Source organism: Xiphias gladius, chromosome 21, assembly GCF_016859285.1.
Source record: "Xiphias gladius isolate SHS-SW01 ecotype Sanya breed wild chromosome 21, ASM1685928v1, whole genome shotgun sequence".
Lineage (NCBI taxonomy): Eukaryota > Metazoa > Chordata > Actinopteri > Istiophoriformes > Xiphiidae > Xiphias > Xiphias gladius.
The window spans coordinates 9,196,912-9,224,350 of record NC_053420.1 but is presented as its reverse complement, the minus strand read 5'-3'; the positions used below and the strand labels follow the sequence as shown (position 1 = coordinate 9,224,350).

The window sequence follows — 27,439 nt, the reverse complement described above, 5'->3', positions numbered from 1 at the left end:
CCCATTCCTATTGTTGAGACAGTGCATGCTTTCCTAATTAGATTTAGCATTTGAAATTGGAAATTTTGCTGAACAGCAGTAAATGTTGATTGACAGGAATTGTGTTCTTCAATGTTTTACTTGGCCTTGTCCTCAATAAACCTCTTTTTGGTTTTGTGAAATTATGTTTTTTTCACCATTGTAATTCAACTCCCTCAAGCAATGCTTTGTAAGACTTCCCTGCCCTTTAATTATTGTCCATCATGTCCCAAAAACTTGAAATTGATTCCTTCTTCAATGCAACCATAAAAACCATCAATCATTGCCACCAAAGTCTCAGACAGACTGTGTATTTTCGAAGCATTAGAGTTCGTTTTTAAAGTGCCCTTTTTTTGGGTGGCTTTTCTGCACTTGACGTCAGATGGGATTCTTTTGATGTGATTCACCCAAGATGGAATTTCGACCTCATAAATGTCAGGCAAATTTTGATATTCAAGGACAAACACATACCTGAGATAACTTAGCCACTGTTGCGGCTTCTGCTGAACCTGTCTCAAGGAGAATAGTAGTGAGCAAACAAGAGGTGGATTGATCATTTAATCCACAGAATATTATTCTAGCATACTACTACTAGCATATTTTTTTTCTGGTCCACTAAACATTTAAGCAATTTGTCAAGTAGAAATGCAAAACATTTGCTGGTTGCAGCTTCTCAAATGTAATTAATTCATGCTTATCTCTTTTTACATCATTTGTAAACTGAATATTCTTAGGACTTGGACTGTTTTTGGCATTTGGATTAAACAAACAATTGATTGTGAGAAGGATTGACAGATTAATCAGCAGTGAAAATAATTAGTTGCAACCCAGAGAAACAGATGTGAAAAGATGTTATTATTTGCAGATGTAAATAAATAAAGAAAAGAAAAAGGGTGAAAACTGTTGGACTATTGATAACATGTTTAGTCAGTTTACAGTTAGCATTTCTGATGTTATTCAATAATGAATGCAATCAGTTTTATTTAGATTTAATCAAAACAATCATTTTTTTCATTTTAGACAGACTTGAAGGACATAGACTTACATGTAACAGTAGAACTTATTAATTCAATTTGAGTTTCATTTAAAGACCATTAAACATAAACCACAGCAGCCATCTTTTGATTTAAACCTAAATAACTCTTCAGTCCTGTGTAGCAGAGCAGCGCTGTGTTCCAGGCTCCATACATTTGTCACGAGAATGTCAACAAAGAGGCAGGCCGTGTACAAACGTGCCCTCTTAGCAACAAACTCTCCGAACCCCTTTTAGAGGCCTGTTTTTTTCTAGAGCACTAAACACCCTCTCCATTTACAATAAGTCATCTGAGACTCTGCTGGCAGAGCCAAGGCATGCCCCAGAAGAAGCCCTCTCACAAGGTGATTACCTCAGACATCTAAAAGCTGCCCTGACGTGAGGTAAGGGGAATGTAAACGATTGCACTGTATGTAATACTGTCTACCTTGCAGTCACAGACTCCCGTTGGCCTTCAAAAGTAGGCAAGTCATCCCTCCCTTTGGGAATTCCACTTTTTCTGCCAGGATTCTTTTTTTTTCTTTTTCAGTTAGTGGGAAAACCTTTGCAAATTTCCATCAGCAAGTGGACTGCTTTATACATGTGTATTCTTTGCTCTACAAACCTGTCTAGACTTCCCAGTAGCATTGCCAGTCATTTATGCAGCTCAGGGGTGACAAAGAGTTCAAAGGAGAATAACACTCCGTTTTAATAAATCACACATGTTATTAATCACTCTAGCTGTTGCTGAACATGAAGAACACTTGAAGAAGCTAAATTCTAGTTTGTGATGTAATCACAACAGTTAAAATACATGTGTGTCTGTTATGTATCTGCGTACCGCAGCTCTCAGGAATTCAGCCTAGTTGGTAGCATGATCACCTTTTCCAATCCTTTTTTTTTTTTTTTTTTATGAGGCTCTCCTGCTGTAGAATAAACATAAGGCCACATCCAGAAGCCAGTTAGCTTAGCTTAGCGGAAAGACCTGAAACAGAGGGAAACAACGAGCCTGGCTCTGTCCAAAGGTAGCAAAATCCACCAGCGCCTCTTCAGCTTATGTACAAATTAGACAAGCAAGATATAACACAATAATTATTGATCTTAAGAGCTGCTGGCAGGCAGATTTTGCTACCTTTGAATATACCAACATACCCAGGCTAGCTGTTTCCTTCTACTTCCAGTCTGTGCTAAGCTAAGCTAACCGGCTGCTTGCCGTAGCTATATAGTTAACAGATGGTTATGAGAGTGGTGTTGATCCCCTCATCTAACTCTTGGCAAGAAAATAAATTTACCTACTTCCAAAAATATGAAATCTTTTTTTTTTGTTTTTTTTTTGTTTTCCACTTCATTCAGAAAGTAATGAACACTCACTGTCCCAGTTAAAATTGACTGGTATATAGTAGGTGACTAGTTTAACAAACCGAATGCAAAACATACAAAGAATAGCTGCAGCTCAGAAGCGCTCCTTCCTGGTAGAATTAGATAGAAGGATCAAATATTTTACAGCCCAAGTTCAGAGGACGTATCTTTAGAAGATGCGTCTGTCAAAAGAAAATGTGGCCTGTCTTGTTTTGCTTCGGGGCTGTGCTGACATGTTGTTCATCTGCGTTTTCTGGCCTCGACAGGTGTGTCAAACCCCATGCACACACCTCTCTCTTTCTCTCTCTTAGCCCTGCAGCTGTCAAGGCCGCAAAGCATTCTGGGCACAAAAAACAGAAAGATTTGAGTGCTAGAGGTAGGCCAATGGTCTGTTCTGACCTTTGAAAGCCACATTAAGAATTAACAGCAGGCTCAGTGCATGCGCAAAGTTGTGAGAAAACATGTGTGTAAGAGCTCAAGAGAAGGGGCTGAGAGGCCTATAATGATGACTGAGCAGGCCTTGTGCTTCCCTGTCAGCCCCCTCACTGAGATGTTAGGAATGTTTCCAGTCATGGCTGAGCAGTATGTTAGCAATTTAGGATTACCTCAATGTTATGAGAAGGGAGGAGGGGAGAGAATATGGGTGGAGAAAGGGTTCAGGAGGGAGGCAGAGCAGGAGAGACCGGGTGGGGGGGGTCCTCCTGAGAGTGAAGAGAGATTACCTTTTTGCTCACTATCTTAGCGTGGAAGTGGAAAATTCCAGTGGTCATATAGTAAAAGAAAAAAGATAGGCGTGTCCTGTCGGGGAAGAGGTTAAGAATGGCAGCCTGCAGCGATCTGAGTGGGTGTTGAGCAATCATCAAGGGAATCATAAACAGCTCAAAAAGAGGGCAGAGAGATGGAAAGACAGCGAGTGTGGGGAAATTAGAGGCAGAGGACAATTGAGGTTGTGCATGCGATTGCACGAGTGGGTCTTTTTTTTTTTAAATTTATGCACCTGCCATGATCCCCTGCTGCATGGGGCGGGCTTTTTTACCGTCTCTCTGACCCCCCACCATGTCAAGTCTGAGCAGATCTTAGCTACCACGCCTGCAGAGTGACGACACAGAGATCATATTCTCGATATTTTATCTGTTGGGTTGTGAGAGAGCAGTGTGTCTAAAATATGATCAACTAAAATAACCAGTCCTACTGGGTCACTGTCCTAAGAAAACCAGGAAGAGGTACCAATTATCCATAAAAATCTGCATGTGCATACCATGTAGCTGCTGCTTTGGAGTCCTGGGATTTTTTTTTTTTTTTTTTAAATATTTGATGTCAGGTTGTTATTTTAATCTTTTACCTGAAGCGAATGATGTCCAGCTGCAGGTTTTTGTTTTTTTTGTAGGCATCAACCCGCCCTCCTGATTTTAGTGATCCAGAGCATTTTGTGCTTTGGGTTAAACACAGGCGTCCTTGGTTATTTTTTCTGTTTTCCTACCATGAAGTTGTACTGTATATATCTATATATAGGAATGTAACAGATGATACAAATCATTATTCTGTTCAGCATGTTACGGTGGTACAGTATCATGATCCAGTCTGTCTTTTTCCTCAGAGCATAAAAAGTAGCGCGTACGAATGCAACTTACGGTTCAACTTCCAAGTCATTTATAAAAGTTTATTTGAAACTTTGAAATCAAACACCAGAGTTATTTTCCCGTCTCAGCAGCAAACTGTATATCACATAAAACAAAAGCAGTGATTTAAAATATCACAAAAGCAACCAGATGTTGTGGTAAAACTGGAGATGTCATCTCAGCTCACAACCACAGAACTTCACTATTCAACAGATGAACAAAACACATTTTTGATTTACCACGCACCACCAAGTCATTACTGTGCTCCACACTGTTATAATACATGTTACAGAAAAAGTATATGGTCAGTATATGGTCTGTTATTTAAAATGATTCACATAATCGCTTTAATTGGAAAAAACGGATTTAGCTTGCTTATACTCAGCCTCAGCCGGAAAGTCTGCTGTGAATTTACAGTTTGACCAGCGCTGTACAATACTGAGTCCACCTCATCATCCTCAAGAGAAGTATTTATCTTTCTTCGTCGAGCCTGTAGCACCTAGTTCATACCGTATCTCAGTATACAGTGCTTTGCAATGAGATATCTGTGAAATTCATGGCAGAGCTCTGTGGTTTGGACAATGTGATTTTCTTTTTTTTTCCCTCTTTGCCCCTCAGTTGAAGAGATTGAGAGTGACAGTTGGGTGGGGGTCGGACTGGCATTGTTCTTTCTCTGCCATCCTCTGCTGGGATGGTCGGCAGCAGGTGCTGCTGTCCGTTGAATGCGGGGTCACACAGTGGTGTTGTTTTGGGAAAAGGGGCTGCTCCGCTGCCAGGTGGCAGTTGTTGGCAGAGACAGTTATGGCTTTGTGTTTCTTCCAAGAGTTACTGCATCAGCTGCCCCTTTTGCCCCTCTAACGGACGACCCCCTGCTCCAGCCTAATGGCCCTCAGCCCTGCTCTAACCCCTGCTTCTCCCAGAGCTGGAAGCGAATATGAGCATGTGTGTGTTGGCCCGAGCTCTGGCTGGGTTCGCAGGCCCAGGCCAATCAGACTGGCTAGCACAGATGTGACAGGCTTAGAGGAATGCTAGGAATGCGGAGGCGCTGGAGCGGGCGTGGCCATCCTTGGCCCGGGGCAGGAGGGGAGGGGCTACCTCAGTATCGGCAGACAGTTCAGCTCTGCTCTGCTGGCCGACCGCCGGGCTGACTGGTTGGAGAGTACGGCGAGTGCTGCAAGCCTGCTGGAGATGGCCTGCAGTACTTTTATGGTAATTGCACTAACCAGGGCCTTCTGGAGGCCAAATGCTAAAGAGTGTGTGAAAAAACAGGACTTGTTTCTCCTGTCATTATGTGTCTGGATACTCTGAAAGCTGTTAACTGTGGACTTCCTAGACACACAGTCTATTGAGTGTGTCTGTGTGTGTTTAAGAAAGCACATCTTGACCAGTTTTCGTTGGTAAAAATTTCTGTCAGCAAGTTTAAAAGAGTTTAGGTCATTATTCATAATGATACAGCGGTTCAACCTCTCCCGTTGGCCCAATTTTCAGCCGCAGAAAGTCAGTAAGCATGACTTGGCAATGAAAAGAAATGAAAAAGACTGATGGACTGATTTTCCCTTGAGACAACATTATAATGCTTTTTGCACTTCTCATACACTAAGGATGATTTTTGCTTGATCCCAGCTGCACTTTGCTAAAATGGCAGCGCTTGTTACAGCACGAGCTCAGCACTGAATGTAAAGAGGACCAGGGAAGCCCAGAATAGAAGCCTGTTCTCTGCACAACCTGTTTGTGCAGAATGTCGAGAGGAGATGTTATGTCATGAAAAACCTGGTTCTGTTTTCCAAGCGCTCTCTTTAATTAGGCTACAGGGCCATGTGAGCAGACAATGGGGAGGTGTGAAACGAGATAATGAAAACTTATGGGTAAAACCAGAAAATCAACCATTTAATACCCGGCTCATTTTAGATGAGTAACGAAACTTTAATATGCACATCTCCTATAGGAAACAGAGGGGTTATTGTGGCCTCTGACCCATGACAAAAGTGTGTTTGCCCTGGGTCTGTGGAGCTCTGGGAAAGGTCACACTGCTGTTCTTTTGACATGAGAAGTGCATTCAAAGTATAACTAGAGTGCCACCTTCTGTCCAGTTTAGGGTATTATCAGTGATCTACAAATGTTACATTTTCTGTCACGTATTTTGTGTATTCTTGTTTTGTCTGTGACCTCGCCTCCTGTTTTTGGCTGCAGGTCGCAATGAATTGATAGCAAGGTACATCAAGCTGAGGACAGGCAAAACCCGTACAAGAAAACAGGTAAACAAGTTTTACTGACTTTGGTGATTGAATTCGAATAATCGTGAATGGGTTGGGTTGAAGTTACTGATCGGCCAAGTCATAACAAAGACAAAATTTAGAGGATTATAAATTATTCATAGGATATGTCTGGCTTCATTATCAGCCTATAGTTCCTATTGTCAACAAATCTCTTTAAAGGCCAAAACCAACAATGTGATAATGTGTCTCTCATCATTTTCTGAGTTACCTACAATGTCTGTGGCACTCAACACCAAGTCCACTGCTTCCTAATGAATGCTTAAATCTCTCTTAAAAGAAAAACAAAAAAACATTAAAAATATATTGTTTGATTTTTTCAAAATCTACTACTCTCTAGTGAGTAGGGGGCGGTGGGGTTGGCTCACAATAAACGACAGGTCCTGAGGGCACTTTAATGAGAAATCATGCCATCTGTGTTTTCAGTGGTTTTCGGACAACAATGAAGGCCTATGGGACAGATAAGACAGATCAGATATGTCAGACATCTGAGTAGTATCAAGTCATTGGTGGCTTTGGTCTTTTCATGGGATCTGATACTAAGAAAAATATTGAATATCACCAGCTTATCCTTTAAATTGACTTTATTAGTTTGCATGTACTATTTAGAACTCGTGCCTTGTGTGTTATTACTATAAGTATGTGTGTTTGTGTGTGTGTGTGTGTGTGTGTGTGTGTGGGTGTGCATGTATCTGAGTGAATGTTGTTTTTATGCTCAAAAACTGTTTCACACTCCTTTAGGTGTCTAGTCACATACAGGTGTTAGCACGGAAGAAAGTTCGCGAATACCAGGCGGGTATAAAGGTAGGTGCCGCCAACCTGCCTTGCGGCAACACTGACTGAGCATCTCTTTCCTCTTTGGTTACGGCTTCTCCCTTTCTTCCCTTGTCTTCTCTCTTCCTGTCTCCTTTTCCTCTTCCCTCCTCTTGGCTATTCTTCTGTGCAGGTTTCTAGCCACTTGCAGGTTCTCGCCCGGAGAAAATCTCGCGAGATCCAGTCAAAGCTAAAGGTATGCGCTTCACTGCGGGCTCGGCGGGGCTGGTAAAAGCTTGGCTTTGCACTAACCGGTTAATTTGTGCATATTATCAGTCCTTGCTTTGATGCGAGGCCAACTCCTGCTAGATCAGTGGACGCAAGCTTGGCAAGCAAAATTCATTGTTTAACCATTAGGAGTTAATTCTCTGGAAAAAATAACCACAGTCCTGTGGTGTGAATCATGCATGCAGTGCACAAACAGTCAAAGTTTTTGAGCTTCTACTGTAGGTCTGAGCTGCATTAAGTATGGCCCTAATCTCATCCTTAAAATCAAAGTGTAATATCTGATTGTAAAGCTTCTGCTTTTAAGGAATGCTACACAAAAGCTGTTATGATGAGCCCAGAGAAAGGTTATTTAGCTGCATGATGCTCCAGCTCTGTATCTGTCCTCTGTGCCAGCCATGCTCCTGCCGCATACTGTTCTTCTCTGAGACTTCTTCTTTCCCTAAAACTCTCTACTTTTCTTTAGTTGCTACCTTGAGTTCCTCTAATGTGTCTGTTTTTAATGTCTTTAGTAGAACTGAACATAAATGAAGATTAATCTTTGATTGTTGTCATCATATTACTCCTTTTGACTTGTCTTGTATTTCTTCCAATCCCTCTGGTCTTTTCATGCTTTTTATTGTTTTTGCATATTCACATACTGTATATGCAGTCCATAATACAGACAAAAGTATATACTGAAGACATTGTGGCAGTCTGCAGTGCTAACTTCAACTTAAATTAACCCCTACACGCAGACTAATGTCCTAGTGGACGTCACCACCACACCGTTTGTCACACAGAGATAATTTAACCATCCCTTCAGTGGTGTCATATGTAGTTCAGTCCACCCAGTTGTAGCTACTGTGATAACATATGTAGGAGAATGGCATAAGGAAATGGATGCTTCCACCTCCTTACTTCCTTACATCACATACAAGTTAATGTATGACATACAAGTCAGCAGAATCAGCTCATTCATCCAGTGATACCAGTTTTTGAGCTTTTTTCCACAAATGCCAACTTAATCTTGAATAAACAGTGGAGGAATGTTCATAGTGAGCCATAACTTTTCTTTTGTCCCCGTATCATATAGAGGCTGCTGCATTATGCTCCATCCTGCTCTTTTTTACATTCACATCATGGTATCAAAAGTGTTTGCAGATCTTAAAATTTGCATCATCTTCCAAAAACATTTTCTTCGTGTTCTCATTTCTTGGGCTCATCAAATCTAGACTGAAGTTTGATCAGCACCCTTCATCTTACATATTTCGTGGAAAGGAAAGCTCTGAAAAATGAACCAGTGGGTAGCAGCATTATGTTCTAAAGACAGGTTTCAGGTTCTTCAACTTTCAAGGCTTAAAATATACTCTTTGCTGATTTTTATCCTCTCTGCTCGAAGGGGTTAATCATGTTTTATTCTATTCTTTCTATTCTTTCTTACTTTTTTGCACAAACATCCATCCTTATTTTTACTCCTTCACATAAAATGACAGACTTGATTGGACACATTTTTGCAACAAAATGAATATGAAAAAATATTATCCTACTTCATGCTGATGTGTACTTCTTGAACTTGTGAAGAGTATAATGAAGGCTCTGCAGTAATAAACCTCCAAGGATTTGACTTTTTACTATTTGTATCATGTTTTCCTTCAGTTGAAATACTACTGAGGTGTTCCCCGATTGTACACTGTTTTTTATTAGAAAGTCACTAAAATTATGTTGTTATCCTTTGCTTTATATTGTGCAAAGATTTAATGAAATGTTGGCTATTATTTCAATATTTTCCTGTTGACCAATGAAGTAAAGAATTTTTAAAAAATATATATATATGAACGTCATTATCCCAACTATGGTTACTTTATTAAATATAACGTAAAAATGGCTTTATTAAAAAGTTCAACATTTGAGATTATTTTGGATTGAAAACTGTGTTGCATTTTCCCCAATCCCCACTGAACTTTGTAACTGCTAAACCACAGCACACTGTCATTCACGGTGTGAATTTTGAGTTTTTGAAAACCATGTCTACAGTATGGAGGAAAAAAAAAAAGAGAAACTTGGATTAAAAACAGTTTCGTTCTTTATCTCAAACGAAACTCTTAAATAATCTTAAGACATCATGTAGAACTGCACAGCACTAATGGTTTCTCTCTTTTTTGATTCAGGCGATGAATTTGGTAAGTGAACCTGACTTGTGCAATATGCTTCCCTCCTCCCCTTTGTTTGGCAGCACCAGTGCACTGTCCCCTTGCTATGGCCCTCTGCTGGCATGGCATCCCACCCCATTGCTATCCCATAATGAAGCAATGCTTAGGAAACAGCCACGCTTTGAACACAGCACTGCTGCGCATCCTGCCTGGTGTAGTTTAATCCCCTCAGCCTCTGCCAAAAAGCCAAAGTCTGGCTTGCTTTGCACAAGGTGTCACTCTTTGATTTGGGGTCTCGCCTCTTAGGCATCTTTCCTTCAATCGCAAAGTTACAGCTAAATTAGCTGAAATGCATTCTTTTGAAAAAAGACAGAGAATGAGAGGATGCATTCTTTTTTATAAACTTTGAAATATTCGAATGCAAGTAAACTGCTTTTGTAAATGTGTTTGTAAATCATAAACTATGTGTCATGCACCATGGACATGAATTGGTTCGGCTTTTTTTTTTATATCTTTCGTGCTGCTTATTTCATGTACATAGAATGACTTTCATCCGCATAGTAAAAATGTAATTTGTTGATGTTTACTCTCAGATGCAACATGAATACAAAACTGCTTTCCAAGCCACATCACTCTTTTTATTCTCTTTTTCCTGTGCTGATCCTGATAACGCACCCTCAGACCTAACAGACCTTCAATTTGTCTTGTGACCCAAGCTTAAAAACCAGTGTTGCTTCCTTTTCTCTGTTCTTCTTTGCTTCTTCTGTCCAGCTGTTCTTTCAAAAAAAAAATTTTTTCACACAGTTTTGAAGATTAATAGAACAACATTGTTACCATACTAGAATTGTTTTTATTGACTGTTAAGCTAAACTCCTGTCAAGCTTACTAATTTTCCACAACATTGTAAAATACATTGTAGAATTCAGCTGTTGCTTAACAGCTGCAAATAAATACAGTGCCCTGTGGAAGTCGTACAAAGAAAACACTACACAAGCACTGCCACTGTGTTAATTGTGATCATTTAGGATCACATACAGCAGTAGACAGATGATTAGGTTACTGTGCCACCTTGTGGTTGACTCCCCTCATTTCTGTGTGAATCTGTAGGATCAGGCGTCTAAAGACAAAGCCCTGCAGAACATGGCAGCACTGTCGTCTGCACAGATCGTCTCACCAAGTATGATAAAGAATCATCTTCCACCACTGCCTCCTGCTCCCTACCAACCAGCCAGAGTGAGACCTCCATTTATTTCCTGTGCAGTTACAGCACATAACCACATTTTGTGGTTGTCGCTTGTTTTTCAGTAATGAAATATTACATTGGATTTCGCAACGTTTAATTTGAAGCAGCGACTGACAGTTTTTGTTTACTCTCCAGTTCTGGCCTGCTCCAATCCCAGGACAGCCTGGACCCTCTCAGGAGTAAGTAATAAACCCCTCTGCTGATCCCACAAGATAGCTGTTGGGAGACACCATGGTGTGTGTAGTTTGTAAAGAGAGAGACTGTCGCTAGAGGATGAGTAAATGCTTAAATGAGAGAGTCAGTGAGGGGGTCAGGTTTAATGTCAGGTGGGTATTGCAAGGCATGATTAACAGATCACATTTTTGCACACCAGGCTGGTTCTAGATCTCAACCCGGGAAGGACTCCTGGGCTTGGCCGCACCAGCCATGCGTAAGTTCCCCCTAGCCGAGGTCCAACAATGAGCACAAAGCAGCACTAACTCTTCCTCTACACTACATTGTACTGTATGTTTCCTGCACTGATGTAAACCACCACCGGGCAAATTAACTGCTTCAAATTTGATGGAGATTAAAAAATGAATAGGGTAGAAAAATCCACAGTGTTTGATAACCTGATTTCACTGAAAAAGTAACAAAATCTATAAATGTGTTATTGAATTTTATTTTATTTTTTCAGTAAAATCATAATTAATTGATGCTATTTTGCATCATTAAGAAGCAATAAAGCAGGTGGACTCACGCCTAGCTGGTGCAGCAACACATGCTTACATGGCATTAACAGAAAGACTTCTTTTTTGTTATGTCATTGTCTCATCACACCACTCATTGTCTTTCAGTATCAAACCTTTTGCACAGCCACCATACCCAAGCCTTTCAGGTCCTGTACCACAATCCATACCAAGTGAGTAAGAAGTAAAAATCTCTGACAATTTTTTGAAAACAAAACCAAACTAGTGAATGACCCGGAAATGGCAGCTCACTGTCACTGTGACTGTTGTTGTAAATGTGTGTGTGTGTGTGTGTGTGTGTGTGTGTGTGCGCGTGCGTGCGCTCTGTCCAGGTTATGAGCCTTTGGCGCCCCCTCCTGCACCAACTGCTACTGCCGTGCCAGTGTGGCAGGACCGGACCATCGCCTCCTCAAAGCTGCGGATGCTGGAGTACTCAGCCTTCATGGAGGTTCAGAGAGACCCAGACAACGTGAGTTCAAGTGTCCTGTATATGGGAGCCAAACAATGTTGTAAATCTGGATCATCCTGATTTGGTAAAACTATCCGGTGCCTGATGTTTAACAAATGCTAAGAACAACAGAATCTGTAAGTGGCGATGGTATGGATCTGATTTCAGAAAGCTGTTGACAGGAGACAACTTAATACTCGCCTTGTTCTCATGTGCAGCAGAATGTCCAAACCGTTTTGCAGATGAGGGTCTTGAGGTTAACCATGTCTCCCCTTGTCTCTTTTGTCTCTGTCCACTGCAGTACAGCAAACATCTGTTTGTCCACATTGGACAGACCAACCCCTCCTACAGTGACCCGCTCCTGGAGGCTGTGGACATCCGGCAGATCTACGACAAGTTCCCCGAGAAGAAGGGCGGGCTCAAAGAGCTTTATGAGAAAGGCCCTCAGAACGCTTTCTTCCTGGTTAAATTCTGGGTGGGTCGTCGTCATCATCTGCCAGTTTTTAGTTGTTATTTTGCATTTGTTTCCCAGTTTTTGTCTGGCTTAAGATTGTCATTAAATCTTATTTATGTACAGCCTATTAGTTCAATGGGAGGCAGTAACAGTGCCAAGTTTTGAATCAGTTCAAACACTTTAAAATCACAGACTTCACATACTACTCCACAGTTTCAGAGCGACACGTGGCAGCAAATTAGATCTTATGCAAACTTTTTCCCTTTCCTATGACACCACCGGGATCTTATTACTGAAAGACATTATCTGAAGATTAAAGCCAAGGTGTTTCACAATGCATTGCTTCACCGCGTACGTTGTATTTCTCTTTCTGTTCTTAATCTGAGTCTGCACACACTATGCCGTCTCCAAACATCTAGTCTCAAGAGTTTTGTTGTTTCACAGAATACCTTAAAATTTTCTTGTGACTTGACGGTTCGTGTGCTGTGAGGAACTTTTTGATAGTATGTGTCAAAACGTACTGGTGATCACTAATATGATGAAATCTGTGCCCTCTGCAGGCGGACCTGAACAGCAGCGGCATGCAGGATGGCCCTGGTTCTTTCTACGGTGTCAGCAGCCAGTACAGCAGCATTGAGAACATGACGATCACCGTTTCAACCAAAGTCTGCTCGTTTGGCAAGCAGGTTGTCGAGAAAGTAGAGGTAATATGTGCACCGATGGCTGTCCTCACTAAAACTTCAATTTCAACCCACTACTGGATGTGTTTGACTGTCCTGTGTGTGTTGCAGACAGAGTACGCCCGCCTGGAGGGAGGAAAGTGTGTTTACAGGATCCACCGCTCTCCTATGTGCGAGTACATGATCAACTTTATCCACAAACTCAAACACTTGCCTGAAAAGTACATGATGAACAGTGTTCTTGAAAACTTCACTATCCTACAGGTAACATGCAGTCGATTGTGCGGGATTGTTAAAGGAATAGTTTAACATTTTGGGAACACATATTCACTTTCTTGCCATGAGGTAGATGAGAGGATCGATGAGCGGCTCGGATTTCTGTAGAGTAAACATGAAGCAGGAGTCGGCAGCCAGTTAGCTTAGCTTAGCATGAAGACTGCAAACAGCTAGCCCTGCGTCCCCTATAAAACCATAGTGTGTTGTTTTCGTACAGATTGCGCTAACAATGTATAATTGGTTAATTTGTGACCTTTAGAGGTGGTGGTAGGGGGATTTTGCTAAACCGTGACATTAGAGTGGTACCAATCCTCTCATCTAACTCTCAGCCTGAAAGCCAATAAGCGTTTTTCCCAAAATGTAAAACTATTCCTTTAACAAATTAAGAAATTATCAACTGATTGTCACTGCAGGATTTCAAAACAGACTGTGCTGCGTCCCGTTTCCCCCCTTGACCTTTTCTTTCTGCCCCTCAGGTTGTGACAAACCGCGACACCCAGGAGACCTTGCTCTGTATAGCGTTTGTTTTTGAGGTTTCCACAAGTGAACACGGAGCTCAGTATCACGTCTACAGACTTGTTAAGGACTAACAGCTCTTCAGGAAAAGCCAGACAAAAGCGTGACACAATCTCTCTTCGACCAGCTCAACCATCCAGGAAAAACTAGAAAAAACATTCAAACATTGCTAGACCGAACTAACAAGGACAGATTTTATGCTTTAAAAAAAAAGTCTTGTACACAAGGAAAGAAAAGAGTGAGTCTCAACGTGCCAACATGCAGAGAAATTTTGAAGAATTACCGATTTTTCAAACAACTAACTATTTTCCATGTGTTTTAAACATGCTTTAGATGAAGTGGGTCACTTTTGCCAAGGTAATTGATGGAGCTTGATATGTTTTATTGAGGGAACGAGAATGTGTTTGGGGTTGAAAAGACTCTTATGGTATCCAAGGGAACACACTCTGAGCAATAAGAGGTGTGTATATAAGATTGAATAAGTAGAGAGAACGGGGCCACGGAGGGGAAAACCTGGTAGCGTTGTTGCAGTAGGTTTGTTAGGAAAGCAAGTGCCTTTTCTCCAAAGATTATATCATTGTCTGCCACTTTGGATTGCCTTTTGTTTACTACCTCTTGTTTTTAAATGAACAGAATGAACAGAAAATAGTCAGACAGGTGTATTTTGTCAAAAAAAAAAAAAAAAAATTGGAACGAAACCTCTCAGATTCACATCTTTTGAGCAGTTTTTGTATTTGGGCACAAAGAGGAATGGGATGGGATAACTAATTTTCATGTAGCCCTTTTGTTTGACAAAAAAAAATCGTCCCAAGTTCTACAGTCCAAGTGTACAGGGAGAAGGTTTATTGTGTTAACGTATTATTAAGGTTCTGCTTTTTTATGTTTTATTACACAGTTTTTAAAAAAAAAAAATCAGGTCTTACAAGCATCTATCTATAACTGACTTTTGACGCTAAGGATGCCTTGTACCATTACTAGCCTGACACAGCGCCAAGGATTCACCATCCTTAGGAGATCCCCTGTTATTTCTCTGTTTGAAGACGTGTGCTTGGTTGCACTTAAAAGATCAAGAAGGGGGGTGAAGCAACAGAAGTGCTCATTTTCTGCCTTGAGTTATGTAGCCTAATTGAAAAATGAATTGTTTCTGTACTGTGAGTCAGTGGATGCTAAAGGAATATGTGTTACATAGGATTTTTCATGTGTTTTTTGTTTTGGGTTGTGGGGGAGGGGGGGACCTTTATGTTCATATTTGTGATCAATTAACTCAGCACTCAACTCAGACCGTGGCTAAAGTTAAGAGAAGTAAATCACTGTTTCTTTTGTTTAAAAAAGAGATTGTATGCTGTGAAGTCGGCTCATTTGCTTCACCCTTCTCTGTGTAATGTGTGGAGAAGCTGCATTCGTTGATACAAGTTCAGTTTTGATATTTAAGACAATTTTGTTTACTGACATTACACATTAAATAATTTTAAAATCAAACTTAATAATTATCTTGAATGAGAGCTATTGTCTCTGTGCTGTGGAGTATGACCATTGATTGTTATTTATAGGGTTGGTGAACAAATAGTGGGAGGGCAGGGTGGGGTACTGGAGATGTATTGATCATTTTCCATTGTGATGGAGAAGTTAAAAGTATTGCAGGACTCAAACTAGAGACAGGATTAACTGTCATCCCATGGGTCCTGCTAGACAGGTGTCTACTCTGTGTGGTTCACTGGACAATTTTGCTATAAAGGTTCCAATTTAAGATATTGTACGGTGGAATAATTGCACCTGGCTTTGAATGTCATATTTCACAAGCCAGATACAATAACGCTCCTCCTCTAGCAGGTTTCTCAATTTATCTTTTATACAGACATTTTTTTTGCCTTTATCAAGATTAATATTTTGTTTTGACTCTGTTGTCTTTTGACTTTCAGTGTCTGCCATATGCTTCACTGAAAATAATGTGTGACTGTGCTGATATTGATAATTAATAATGAGATATATGTATCATATTCTGAATGGTGTGGGCAGGTTTTTTTTGTTTTGTTTTTTGTTGTTTTGGTTTTTTTTTTTCTTTTTTGGTTTAAGGTGGTTTACTATTGTCTTTGTTACCATTGTGCATTGCAATTTTATACTTCAAAGTAGAGGTTGGACTATATAATCAAACAAATGTATCTAACAATAAAAGACGCATGGTGCCTTTGGGGCCATTTTACCCCAGAAAACTTATTAAACATGTTTGTAAATTTGTTTTGTCCACGACGTTTCTTTTTGTACCGATATAACGGAGGCATATGACACCAAATATTGTGTTCGTGTTGTCTTCCACAGGTTAGCTGTGGGATCTAGGTTGACCTCAAAGTGCAACTTTGCATTCATGTCGGGGTTCCCATGGGCCTCCAGGTGCTACACCAAATTCTGTAAGCAATCAGATTCTGTTACTCACTTTGGAATTTCAGCTGTACCACTGCAAATGTTTTATCGAACTTTATCAGTTGTTACCAAAGCTGTGCCTGCAAAGTATTTCAAAATGGTCACGTTGGGTTGAATAACTGTAAATAAAAACAAAAAAAACCCATTGACCCCATAGATATACAGATGGATAGCTGTGATAGAGGAAAGTTTTGTGTATTGTGTACTGTGTGTACAATAAGTCGCCAACATCTCACCTGTCAATAATCTGGTCTACTGGTCTTTTTCATGTAGTTGATCCTCTAGCATCACAGGTTCTGCAGGGCCACAGATTTTCAGCAGACTGAATTCAAAACAACTTGGCCTTTGTGAAAAAATATGGGAAAATGTTTGAAGTGGGAATACAGGTGAACCTCCAAATCGGGTTGAAGAATCTAAAGGGTTACAGCACTTGGTGTAACACCTGGAAAGCCATGGGGACACCTCTAGCCATTGGTAGAAAGTAACTAAGTACATGAGTAAATGTGCGTACAGTTTTGAAATATCCAGCCTGTTTTGGTATGTGACCCCTTACAAAAAAGCAGTGTCTAGTTGCGGCCCCCTCGTCATGTTTCCACACTTCCTCTATAATATTCTTAGATGGTTTCATATAAATAACAGTTTGAGGCCCAAAGAAATTATCCAATATTTCACAGAAAAGCAAAGATTGTAGAAAAGTAAAAGGAAAAACAAATATAAACATTGTTTTTTTTCTTCTTTCTTACCCCAGTAATCTTTTCACAATCCCCAATTTTTATTTTGTGACCCAGTGCCCTCTATGACACCAGGGCTGGGAACCACTGGACTAAACTATTTAAGTTCTAAAATGCTATTTACAGGCTGATGCATCAGTATTAACAATCTCATTATGTCATAATATTATTCAATTTTTCTGCAAATGATGATGATACTTGTGATCTTTTACTTAGGCAAGATTTTGAATGCAGGACTTTACTTATGATGGAGTATTTTTACATTGTTTCACAGGTGCTTTTATTCACTGCTGGAAGAAGTATTCACATCTTTAAGTTAAAATAGCGATACAAGAATGTAAAAATGCTCAATTACAAGTAAAGGTCTGAATTCAAAATCTTAAGTAAAACTACAAAAGAATTATCATCAGGATGCACTTAAAGTATCAGAAGTAAAAGTAATCATTATGCAAAAAAATGTCCCCTGTGAGTGATATATTATCATATATTACATTAGATTGTTAACACTGACGTATAAGCAGCATTTTAATGTTGCAGCTGCTCCAGGTGGAGCTAGTTTTAACTACTTTATATACAGTTGGTTCGTTTTGTCCAGTGGCTCCCAAACTGGAGGTCAGGCCCATCCGAAGGGGTCACCGGATAAATCTGAGGAGTCCTGAGAGGATTTTTGGGAGAGGAAAGAAGAAAATGCCAAGTTCTGATACACAAATTTGGACTTATTTTTTGGACTTTTTCTTTTTTGGTGGGATATTGGTTAATTTGACCTCTTCAAGCCTTGAACAATTATTTAAGTGGAACCATCGGAAACGTTTAGAGGGGAAATCACTCACTAACAACTCATAGACATTTGAACAAGGGCCCCCAACAAGAAACTGCCTCTTCGTAAGGGGTCACCAAGATTGGGAACCCCTGGTTTGATCTCTAACAGTGCACTGAAATTTATAATCTTAACATATTTTTTTTAAATGTGAAATCTAGAAAGTAAATAGTAACTAAAGCTGTCGATAAATGTAGTTAAAAGTACAGTATTTATGTATGAAATGTAATGGAGTCTAACTATAAAGTAGCATGAAATCGAAATACTCAAGTAAAGTACAAGTGCCTCAAAATTACACTCAAGAATAGCGCTTGAATGAATGTACTTACTTAACTTCCACCACCGATCTTACTTGAGTAACGAATCTGAGGTCCTCTGCCTGCAGCAGGCGTTTGGCTAAAAGAACTCCACCTCCCAGAATTAATCGCGGCTCAGGGCCGACTCGAGTCGGAAACGAGGTCTTCAAAATAAAGTTTTTCCATAAAAAGAAGTGATTGTTGAGGCTATTTGAAATCGACTTTTTTCCCCTATAAAGCAGTCTCTGTTACTATAAACCAATTAAATGAGAACTACACATGTACTAAATGATTTCTATCATTGAAATACAGACACAGCTCAAGTTTGTTTTATTTTGAGTGGAAAAATACAACCGGAGGTCATAACAATTATTTTTATCCCAACCGACTGTACGCCGGCAGGAAAAGCACGTAGCAATGAAAGTGGCTAAACACCGTTAAGTTAGTGTTCGTTATCTGAGATGCTGACTAAACCCACCATGTATATTCCTCATAATAATTAACTAGGATTACAGTAATAGTTGGCCAGCACGCTAAGAGGAAGTGTTTCGGGTCCAAAGCCACAATTTGACGTTACGACTCTGTACATCATCAAACGGTCCGTAACTTCAGCCGACGTCGGCAAGATTCAGTAGGTGAGTTAAACTGGTTCACATATAAACAATAAATAAATACAGGCCAACGGAAACAGAGCCAGTCGGCAAGGTTACTGAGACTAGCCAAGTGGCTAGCTAGAGTTGTCTAGCAGCTGGTGACGTTATAACGACATGCTAGGGATAAAGGGGTTAATATCACAGCTAACTGCATAATAACGAAGCCGACTGTTGTCCAGTGGCTTCGTCGACTTTCCCCCGAGCAAAGAGGTTGTCCAGAAGGCTGCTGTAACAGCTGTCCATGCATCTGCGATAGCTAAAACTTCATCTGCTTTATCCACAAGCTAACGTTACTCTACTCCTGCATTTGTTGCCCCAAACCCATCAGACAACTGGTATTTTGGGTCACATGTTTTGTAGGGCTACGAGTAACGATTATTTTTCATTACGGATAAATCGGTGTATTGTTTAGTCTATGGGGGGGGGAAAGCTTAAAAAAAAAAAAATCGTTGAGCTAAAGGTGATTTCTTCGAATGTCTTGTGCGTCCCAAAGTGTAAAAACCCCAATCATATATGGCTAAGAATGACAAATGATTCAAATGATCAAAACAATTCTCAATTATTTTTGTTGATCAACTAATCGATTTATGGTCTAATCAATTAAGTTCTCCACAACTAGCGACTAATTTCATTACATATTAATCTAGCGATTAATTTCTCGATGCATTGGTTTATATAATCCTCTCTAAAATGGCAGATAATGATAAAAAAAATGCCCATTAGAATTTCCCACAACCCAAGCGGATGTCTTCAAATGTCTTACTTTGTCCAACCATCCGTCCAGAAGTCGTTCACTGTCGTGTGCGACAAAGGATAAACATCAAATCCTCTCATTTGAGAAGTTGGAATGTACTAGAATGCTTGAATGTGAAAAAAATAAAAAACAAAAAACAAATAACATCTGACATCCATGCACACCATAAGACTCAGCAATACTAACGACAAACACTGAGACGAAACAACGCAATCAAAACCTGAATAGCTCTGCATAATTATATTACCTCTTACAGATCTAAATTAATAATTCGACTGTGCAAGATTCGGACACACAGAGTCTATGGAGGCAACTAAATTTCACCACCCTTTTAAAGCTAAGTCAGTGAGTTCATCTTGGTTTTGGGTTGAAGTCCGGTGTCTGGGCTATCCACTGTTACCTGGCTACGACATTTATTGTCTGTACACTCCTTTGTGATTGATGCAGCAACCCTTAGTATTTTGGATACATGCACAAATGCGCTGTAAAACTTTACACAAGACACAATTGTGAGGGAATTGTGTATTGTATTTATGCCGTTTGCTTTCTCTGTATTCACACCCTCTGAGTTTGTCTCCTTTATAAAAATCAGCAACATTTTGCCACTGTGTGACACAGTGAGTCCTGCCTGGGTCAGCTCAGTTATAAAACTTTATTGAAAAAACATACTTGATTACTTTTACACTTGTCGGTAATTTTCAGATGCCAGTTCTTTATTTTACAATATAGAAAATGTGCACATATTCTAAATTTACACACAACTTAAACTCACTTACAGTTACAGCCTCTTACAGAAATTTGCACAGTCTTTTAATATTTAATTGAGTGTTCAAGATGAACGGCTTCGATTTGTTTACGGTTTATCAGTTAAAAAAAGGAAGCTTGCTGAATCCATAAAACCATTGTAGTCCAAGAACTGGAAGTATAGTCAGGCTGCTGTCTGCTTTGTTTGCACTTTTGGCGCTTACTGTGCAATTTTTAATGTGCATTTTTGTGTGTTTCCCCCCTGTGTGTTTTCTCCCTTTAACTACTAGTTACAGTTGACCAACTCTCAAATTGCTCTCCCTTGCTGGATCACTACCCTTTTATTACAGTGCGTATGTTTATATGTTGGATGTTTTTGTGCACCGTGACATGCCACCTAATGTGTCCGTTTGGGATAAGATACCAAAAATCAACCTCTAACAGTCACTGTTATGTGTCTCATCAGGTGCTGTCCCAGTCATCTCACCTGATCTGAGACTCCATCATCACATCTACTGATCCACTGACCTGCCAGCATGGCAACCACAGACTCTGTGAGGGTCCGGGTCTTCTCTCTGAACTGCTGGTCAGTGGCCGTTGTTTGTAGTGACACTTAATGCATTTTGCAATGTTTTCTGTTTTCATACATGCATGCAAAAACACATTGTTCACACTCTCTGTTTCTTTTCTTTCAGGGGGATCCGCTACCTTAGCAAACACTGTCATCAACGCTACGCAATGATTGGAGATATGTTGTGCAAGGAAGAGCATGATATTGTCTTACTGCAAGAGGTTGGTGGAAGCTTTGCAAAGTTATAAAGGTGCAGATTCACTGAAGTGAATCTTAGCTCATGCACCTAATTGTGTTAACTACGATGTATTCTGCAGTAAAGACCAACCTTAAGTCACAAATCCACTTGTAGATGCATATGAACAATATTAATATGCTAATATGCCTGTTTTTTTTGTTTGTTTGTTTGTTTGTTTTTTTTATAAAGGTGTGGAGTGAGAAAGACTACCTGTCCTTGAAAAAGAAACTTGCCAGTAGTCATCTTTACTCTCATTACTTCAAAAGGTAATGTTTTTATTCTCATCCCAAGGTTGCCGCGCAATCGTTTTCTCAACTCGTTACCTTTGAACAGCTTTCAGTCTGTGATTAAAATTCATGAATAAGTTGTCATATCTTCAAAAGGGTCCTGAAACACTGTCAGAAAAATCTACTTGCATGGCATTGATCCATCTGCAAAACTTAACTGAAGCTTAGGCGTTACCTGAAGGATTAACTTTTGCAGCTTAATTCTTTCTTGACCTCCATACCAAGGCACAAGACTGAGATTAATCAAAGGCCCTTCCTTCCTAATCCCTTCTGCAGCTCACAAAAAATGTCAACTCTACTAGATAAGTTCTCACATCTCTTACAGATAAGAACTACTTTTTATAGCGTAATGTATCAATAGATCTACATGGAGGCTGGACGTGATTTGTTATTTTTATTAAAATAACCAAATGCAGCTGAAGCTGGTGTCTGGTGTGGAACATACAACTTCCGCTCACATGTTGTTTTTACTCTCATTCTGCAGCGGAGTCATAGGAAGCGGACTGGCCATTTTCTCCAAACACAGAATCCATGACACATTTCTATATCGCTACTCACTGAATGGTTATCCATACATGGTAAGTCTGGAGAGGCTGAGAGTAGGATTTTGTACACAGATGGAGGAAGTAATCTGATGCTTTACCATGGTAATAGTAATACCATAGCGTAAAAGCACCACTTTATAAGTAAAACTCCTGCATTCAAAACTTTCCTTAAGTAAGAGTACAGAAGTATTATCAGCAAAATGTACTTGAACAAAGGCAAAACTCTTTTGTATTCCAAATGGTCCCTTTCATAGTACTCTATAAATATATAATAAGATTATTATCACTGATTCATTAATGTGTGAGCACGAGTTGATTTCTACTTCTTAGTAAAGTGCTGAGGAGTTTAATCTGCAAAACCTCAATCTGATAAAGATATTTAAAAGAAAGAGTCCTAAAAACCTTACCTTTGTGCCGTGAGAATATTTCAGCCCATTCAACCTGTGTGTCTTTATCCTGAAACAAGAAAGAATAAGTCACTGTTGCCTCACTAGAATTATGAAAAAGTAGATTTTAGAAAAATTCTTGAAATATTCTTACTTCACTGGCAGATTTTTTTTTCAGTTTTTATGAGAAAATAAAACCTTATGGATTCAATTCCAGACTAATATTACCTGATAAAAGAGAGATTGTAATCACTAAATGATGCATCATATTTTAGAAGCAAAATTTGCCAAAGATCTAGTAAATGCAGATGTCAAATAAACATTGTGGAGTGAAAAGTACAATATATAACTCTGAAATGTGTAGTAGTGAAGGTATAGAGTAACATGAAATGGGAAAAAAACTCTACATGTACCTCAAAGCCGTATGTGCACTACTTGAGTAAATGTACATAGTTATGTTATCTGAATACGACTTGATGAAGTTGACATTTATAAAATTATCTCATTACTGAGCCAACAGAATACTCCCATAGTGAACTTTGCTGCTAGTATCTGCCAATGTACATGCCAGTCTGCTGCCCCTCAGGTTTGGTCACGAGATGAGCGTAATTCACGCAGCATGTCTTCCTTTTCCTGATCACAATGCATCGCTTTAACATCAAAAGATAGATAAACATGAAATCGTTATTTTCTTTTTTTCCCAGCAATGCCTTAGCATAAAACATCTCTTTGCAGCATCATGTAGCATCATATGTCTCCTTTTCCCTTCCCTTAATTAACTTTTTAAATATTTTTCCTAATATTTAGGCCCACCATGGAGACTGGTTTGGGGGGAAAGCCGTTGGGATGGCCGTCTTAAGCATTGGCAGCCTGACTGCAAAAGTCTATGTTACTCATGTAAGGTTTCATAACATCAGTTCTCAGCCCTACCTGTATATCATATACTGTTAATGATCAACGAGCAATTGAGTCTGTCCGTGTATTTTTATTTTTAGCTGCATGCAGAGTACTGCAGAGAGAAGGACTCTTATCTACCTCACAGAGTGGTTCAGGCCTGGGAGCTGCAGCAGTTTGTTCGGTAGTGTGTCTTTGCTTTTTAATTCTTTACATAAAATTTGAATTTATTTGTTTACTCCGGTGTGTATTTACATATTTTTCTCAGCTGAACCCCACCACCTTAGTGTTTGAAGCAACACTACAGTGCCTGACAGTATTCCTAATAAGTAATTACTTCTTAATTCGGTTTCGTCTTGTTTTGTTTCGTTGGTAATAATGTGTTTTTCTGTGTCTATCAGGCACACCTCTGCTGGAGCAGATGTGGTGATTTTAGGTGGCGACCTCAACATGCACCCTCAGGACCTCGGCAACAGACTGCTGAGGTCTTACACTGGACTCCGAGACTCTTATTTAGAAACTGATACATTTGATGTAGGTAGTGGCAACACACTATTAGGATTAATATGTCTGCTAAACAAAAGTAATTAAAGAAAAAAAACTTTTTTTAACGTGAATTTTTTGCTTGTGGTGATGGCCGTAATTCGTATTGATTATGACCGTATTTTAATTTTTACATATCAACAGTTTAATGACGAAATATGTGACACAATGACAGGTGTAGACAGCACTGTAACTGGGCAACCATGCAAGCAGTCGCACAGGTTTTAAACAAGACCCCAATTTAACCACGTTCTTTAAACCACTCATTTGGATGCAAAAGCAAGGTTTACCACCCAAGGCACTTTAAAACTTTTTGCATGCACAATTTCAATCAGACAGTACACTATTTCTGCATAAGTGTAAAGCTGTATCCAGCAGTGTCATTGTGGCTCTATATCTTAGGAAAAATGTCACCATAACTGACAGAAGTAATGGTCAATACTACGAAAATAGGTGCCGGGGTTGTAAAGATAAAAAAATGATCTTCCTTGTATTTTCTGTTGCAGGGGTGTGAGGATGGGTTGACTCTAATAGCTGACAACCCTTTTATCAGTAAAAAGGAGCTCGTTCCCTTTGAGAAGGGAATCCGAATTGACTACATCCTGTTCAAGGTGGGTGAAAGCTCTGTGTCGTCAAACCGGCTGCGTTTTCATTGCTTCGTGTTCATGGCACGATGTCACAGTCCGCAGACGACTTTGTAATGTAACTCCTGCTGCACGTTTCCCTTGTGTCATTCGCAGGGTTGTCCCCAAATAGACATTTTCTGTGATTCCATGTCCACCACCAAAGGTTCCGTCCCTGACCAGCTGTTCCCATACTCCGACCATGAGGCTCTGACTGCTGAACTGAGGCTGGAGTCACACACTCCGCCTGAGACTGGAAGAGACAAGCTGTCAAAAAATCAGGACTCTGCTGCAGGTATTTTAACTAGCCATGCTAGCAAGGTGGCTCTAGTAAGGCCAGCATCTCTTGAAAGGTTTGCTCTAAATATCTCAACAGTTATTTGATGGATGTCCAATAAAATTTAGTACAGACATTCATTGCCCCCCTCTAGATGAATCCTAATGATTTCTATGATCCCTGCACTTTTCATGCCAGCCCATTTTGGACTGGATTTATATCTCTGTGAGGTTGGGTTGATTTTAACATTACCTGTGCTGGCCAGTGATTTTAATCCTGTCCGGAACGCGTATGTGGGTAATTTTCCAACCCACTCCAGTAACAATTACACCTTCTGTTAAACTACTGTTGGAGGGCGACTTTACTTTTTTTAATCAACTCATTATGAAATTTTGACTTCTGAAAATGGAGGAAATCAGAGATGTTTTTGCTAATCCGATTGTCATCAGGACATCAGGACCCCATAAAAGCTCATTAAACGGGCTGTTGTAACGTCAGCTACAGGTCATTACTGGTATTCTGGCCAGTGCTGCAGAATTTCCATGTCAGTTACAGACTACATTCTGTAATTTCATCTTGGTTAAAATGCCTTCGGGAACAATGAGATAAATTAACGAGCAAGAAAGTGAATATTTAATGTTATGTTGTAAAGTTAATCCCATCCGATTGGGTCTGAAGTGCAACCTCACAGAGCCGCTAGCGTGGCTGCAGGCTCCACTGTATTAAACGCGCCCATGCGGCCTGTGTTGAAGTCAGCCATCATCCTCTTCTCAGATTTTTGACTTGCTCTTTCTCTCTACTCTCTTTCATGCCCTCAGGGAAGGTGGCTGAGTTGGTGGACATTGTGACGGAGGCCCGTACTGAAGTCAAGGTCGGCTTGCACTGTGCAGAGAGCATGCGCTACACAGCAACACGCACCGGAGCGATGGGGTTGGCTCTGCTGTTCCTGGAGCTGGCCATCGCCGCTGTACCCTGGTTGGCTCTGGGAGCCGAACAGCCTTTCCCTCGTACCTCCTTCTACCTGCTGGCTGCGCTGTGCTGCGCCATCCTGCTGACCACCTCTCTGCTGTACGTTTTCTATACCATGGAGCTGAAATCTCTTCAGGGGGCTGAAGACCAGATGAGACTGGCTGTGGGAAGTCTGCAGGAGAAGCTCAGGGGGTTTCCTGTGGCTCAGCCTCCCAACGTCCAGCAGAAGCCCCCGGAGGGTCAGGAGCCCAGCGCCTTTGACCCAGAGGAATAAGTGGGCTCAGTGAAATGAAGCCTTTGAAGTGAGCTTTAAGATGGATGTTTGAGGGAGTCATTGCTCCTCTGAATGTGTTTTATGCTCTAGAGATGTAGATTTGTACTGCAGAATGAAGGAGTTAAACTATAATTGAAGCAAGTTTCTGATGGTAGTGCCGGACACAATCATGCTTTGACATTTTTATACTTTTTATATACAGTGCTTGTCTTTAGCCTTTTATTATCTCTAGATTTCCCTCTATGCACCTCCACAAATATGCTTCCTGTTACACAGTAAGATACTGCTGTGACCATTTGCAGTTTTTAAGCCTCGCGTCTGACTTGCATTCCACCCACCAGTAGTTTCATCGGGACCAGTTGTTTCTGTTTTTAATTACATGCATCCCTTTTGTGATTTGAAGAGTCCAGCACACAATCATAGTGAGTCCAGACTGTGGTCCCCGCTGCACACAAGACACGGACACTACGAAAAGCTTGTAGGTTTACATTTAGGTCAGAAGCATTTTTTTTTCTCTGCACGGCGGCTCACTGAGAACTCCCAGTAGCACTTAAATACAAGGATCCCCAGGCACTGGTTTAGACGTCTCAGCATAGTATACAGTAGAGAAAGGGATCAAATTTTCTCTGCATGTCTCAGGTCTCATGTTCACTGTCTTGCCCTGGGAACTATCGTTATGTTAAGAGGCAACCTGCACTCCTCTTTCCCAAACTATAGCATTAGGAATGCACTGAAGATATTCATAATCATACACTGTATATTCTCAACTTTGATATAATTTGATCACAGCATCTCATACCTTTAGAAAATCACATCTCTATATATATCTCTATATCTGTAGTGTGCAGTGCACTTTGTTGACTAACCAGATAAACCACTTCCTTTTATGTATGCTGGGAAATTACTCTACGTTCCATATCCCAGTAAAACAGTTTTATTAGTCAGCTGGGCCTCACAATGACTGATTACTTTTGAATGTAATTCTTGACTGTCACCTCAGTGTTAGAAAATGACTCTGTAGTTCTTAATTTTATGAAGGTTCGTAGAATTTGAGATGATACCTGATGATCATTCCAATTGAAAACTGTGATGGGTATGATTATGAAAGCAGTAATAAAGACATTATACTCATGCTTCTTGACAGCTGTGGCTCTGGATAAAGGTGACAGGTCAGCAGATGCTGGCTTCTGACCATTTAAACTGCAGACAATACTCACTGATACACAACAGGGCCACGCATGCACCACTAGAGGGTAACCTCAATACATGTCGACAGGTGGTTTTTCCAAATGAAAACGGTTTCTGGTAACAAATCACCAAACTGGCTCCTTAGCAGAAATGATCACATAATGTGACAGAGCATGAAGGAGGAGATGAAAGATTCTCCAGATCTCACTTTACAACCGGCGCATTACACCCTCAGGGCAAGCACAGCCATGGGTGTGGTACAGTTAAGAGTTCTATTTTTTTTCACAGTGCAATTAAAAGGTCTACGTGTACTTCACACCAAGTAGAAGTTTCAGGAGTCGTCGCATTCAGTAATACTCTCATTTATGAAAAAAAAAAAAAAAGATGTGGCTGTGTGAAAAAGCAAGATTTAAATTTGCTCCAAAGCTCATAAAG

The 27,439-nt window shown here is 40.2% G+C and overlaps 2 protein-coding genes across 9 annotated transcripts in view; both read left to right on the top strand.

Moving 5' to 3' along the window:
• Window positions 1-14,480, top strand: part of tead3b (TEA domain family member 3 b) — a 29,509-nt gene extending 15,029 nt beyond the window's left edge. Inside the window, exons 4-15 of one of the 6 annotated variants that reach the window (XM_040159769.1) lie at window positions 6,199-6,263; window positions 7,228-7,290; window positions 9,470-9,481; window positions 10,559-10,684; window positions 10,830-10,873; window positions 11,068-11,124; window positions 11,531-11,595; window positions 11,755-11,891; window positions 12,172-12,345; window positions 12,885-13,028; window positions 13,116-13,268; window positions 13,757-14,480. In XM_040159769.1, coding sequence (XP_040015703.1) covers window positions 6,199-6,263; window positions 7,228-7,290; window positions 9,470-9,481; window positions 10,559-10,684; window positions 10,830-10,873; window positions 11,068-11,124; window positions 11,531-11,595; window positions 11,755-11,891; window positions 12,172-12,345; window positions 12,885-13,028; window positions 13,116-13,268; window positions 13,757-13,870 — 1,154 coding nt within the window. In that variant the 3' untranslated portion in view covers window positions 13,871-14,480. Of the gene's footprint in view, window positions 1-6,198; window positions 6,264-7,022; window positions 7,086-7,227; window positions 7,291-9,469; window positions 9,482-10,558; window positions 10,685-10,829; window positions 10,874-11,067; window positions 11,125-11,530; window positions 11,596-11,754; window positions 11,892-12,171; window positions 12,346-12,884; window positions 13,029-13,115; window positions 13,269-13,756 lie in introns of all 6 variants that reach the window. The other 5 variants (XM_040159770.1, XM_040159771.1, XM_040159772.1 and 2 more) reach the window with 5 other exon arrangements.
• A 3,797-nt stretch (window positions 14,481-18,277) lies between these two features.
• On the top strand, window positions 18,278-27,371 carry smpd2b (sphingomyelin phosphodiesterase 2b). 3 transcript variants are annotated; one of them, XM_040116426.1, is made up of 12 exons: window positions 18,278-18,693; window positions 20,500-20,558; window positions 20,676-20,795; window positions 20,905-21,001; window positions 21,208-21,284; window positions 21,790-21,883; window positions 23,044-23,133; window positions 23,232-23,314; window positions 23,532-23,664; window positions 24,180-24,284; window positions 24,414-24,591; window positions 25,392-27,371. In XM_040116426.1, exons 3-12 carry the CDS (start codon window positions 20,746-20,748, stop codon window positions 25,814-25,816), a joined length of 1,332 nt encoding a protein of 443 aa, XP_039972360.1. In that variant the 5' UTR covers window positions 18,278-18,693; window positions 20,500-20,558; window positions 20,676-20,745; the 3' UTR covers window positions 25,817-27,371. The 3 variants fall into 3 exon arrangements, with proteins under 3 accessions (XP_039972360.1, XP_039972361.1, XP_039972358.1); XM_040116427.1 differs by lacking the exon at window positions 20,500-20,558 and having other exon boundaries at window positions 18,278-18,689; XM_040116424.1 differs by lacking the exon at window positions 20,500-20,558.
• Window positions 27,372-27,439: the final 68 nt, after the last annotated feature.

Excerpts from the sequence above, each read along its gene's own strand:
- smpd2b (XM_040116427.1), top strand. The coding sequence starts at position 20,746 with ATGGCAACCACAGACTCTGTGAGGGTCCGGGTCTTCTCTCTGAACTGC. Across the intron at positions 23,134-23,231 it reads CAAAAGTCTATGTTACTCAT|CTGCATGCAGAGTACTGCAG; the intron begins GTAAGGTTTCAT and ends TTTTATTTTTAG. Across the intron at positions 23,315-23,531 it reads GAGCTGCAGCAGTTTGTTCG|GCACACCTCTGCTGGAGCAG; the intron begins GTAGTGTGTCTT and ends TGTGTCTATCAG.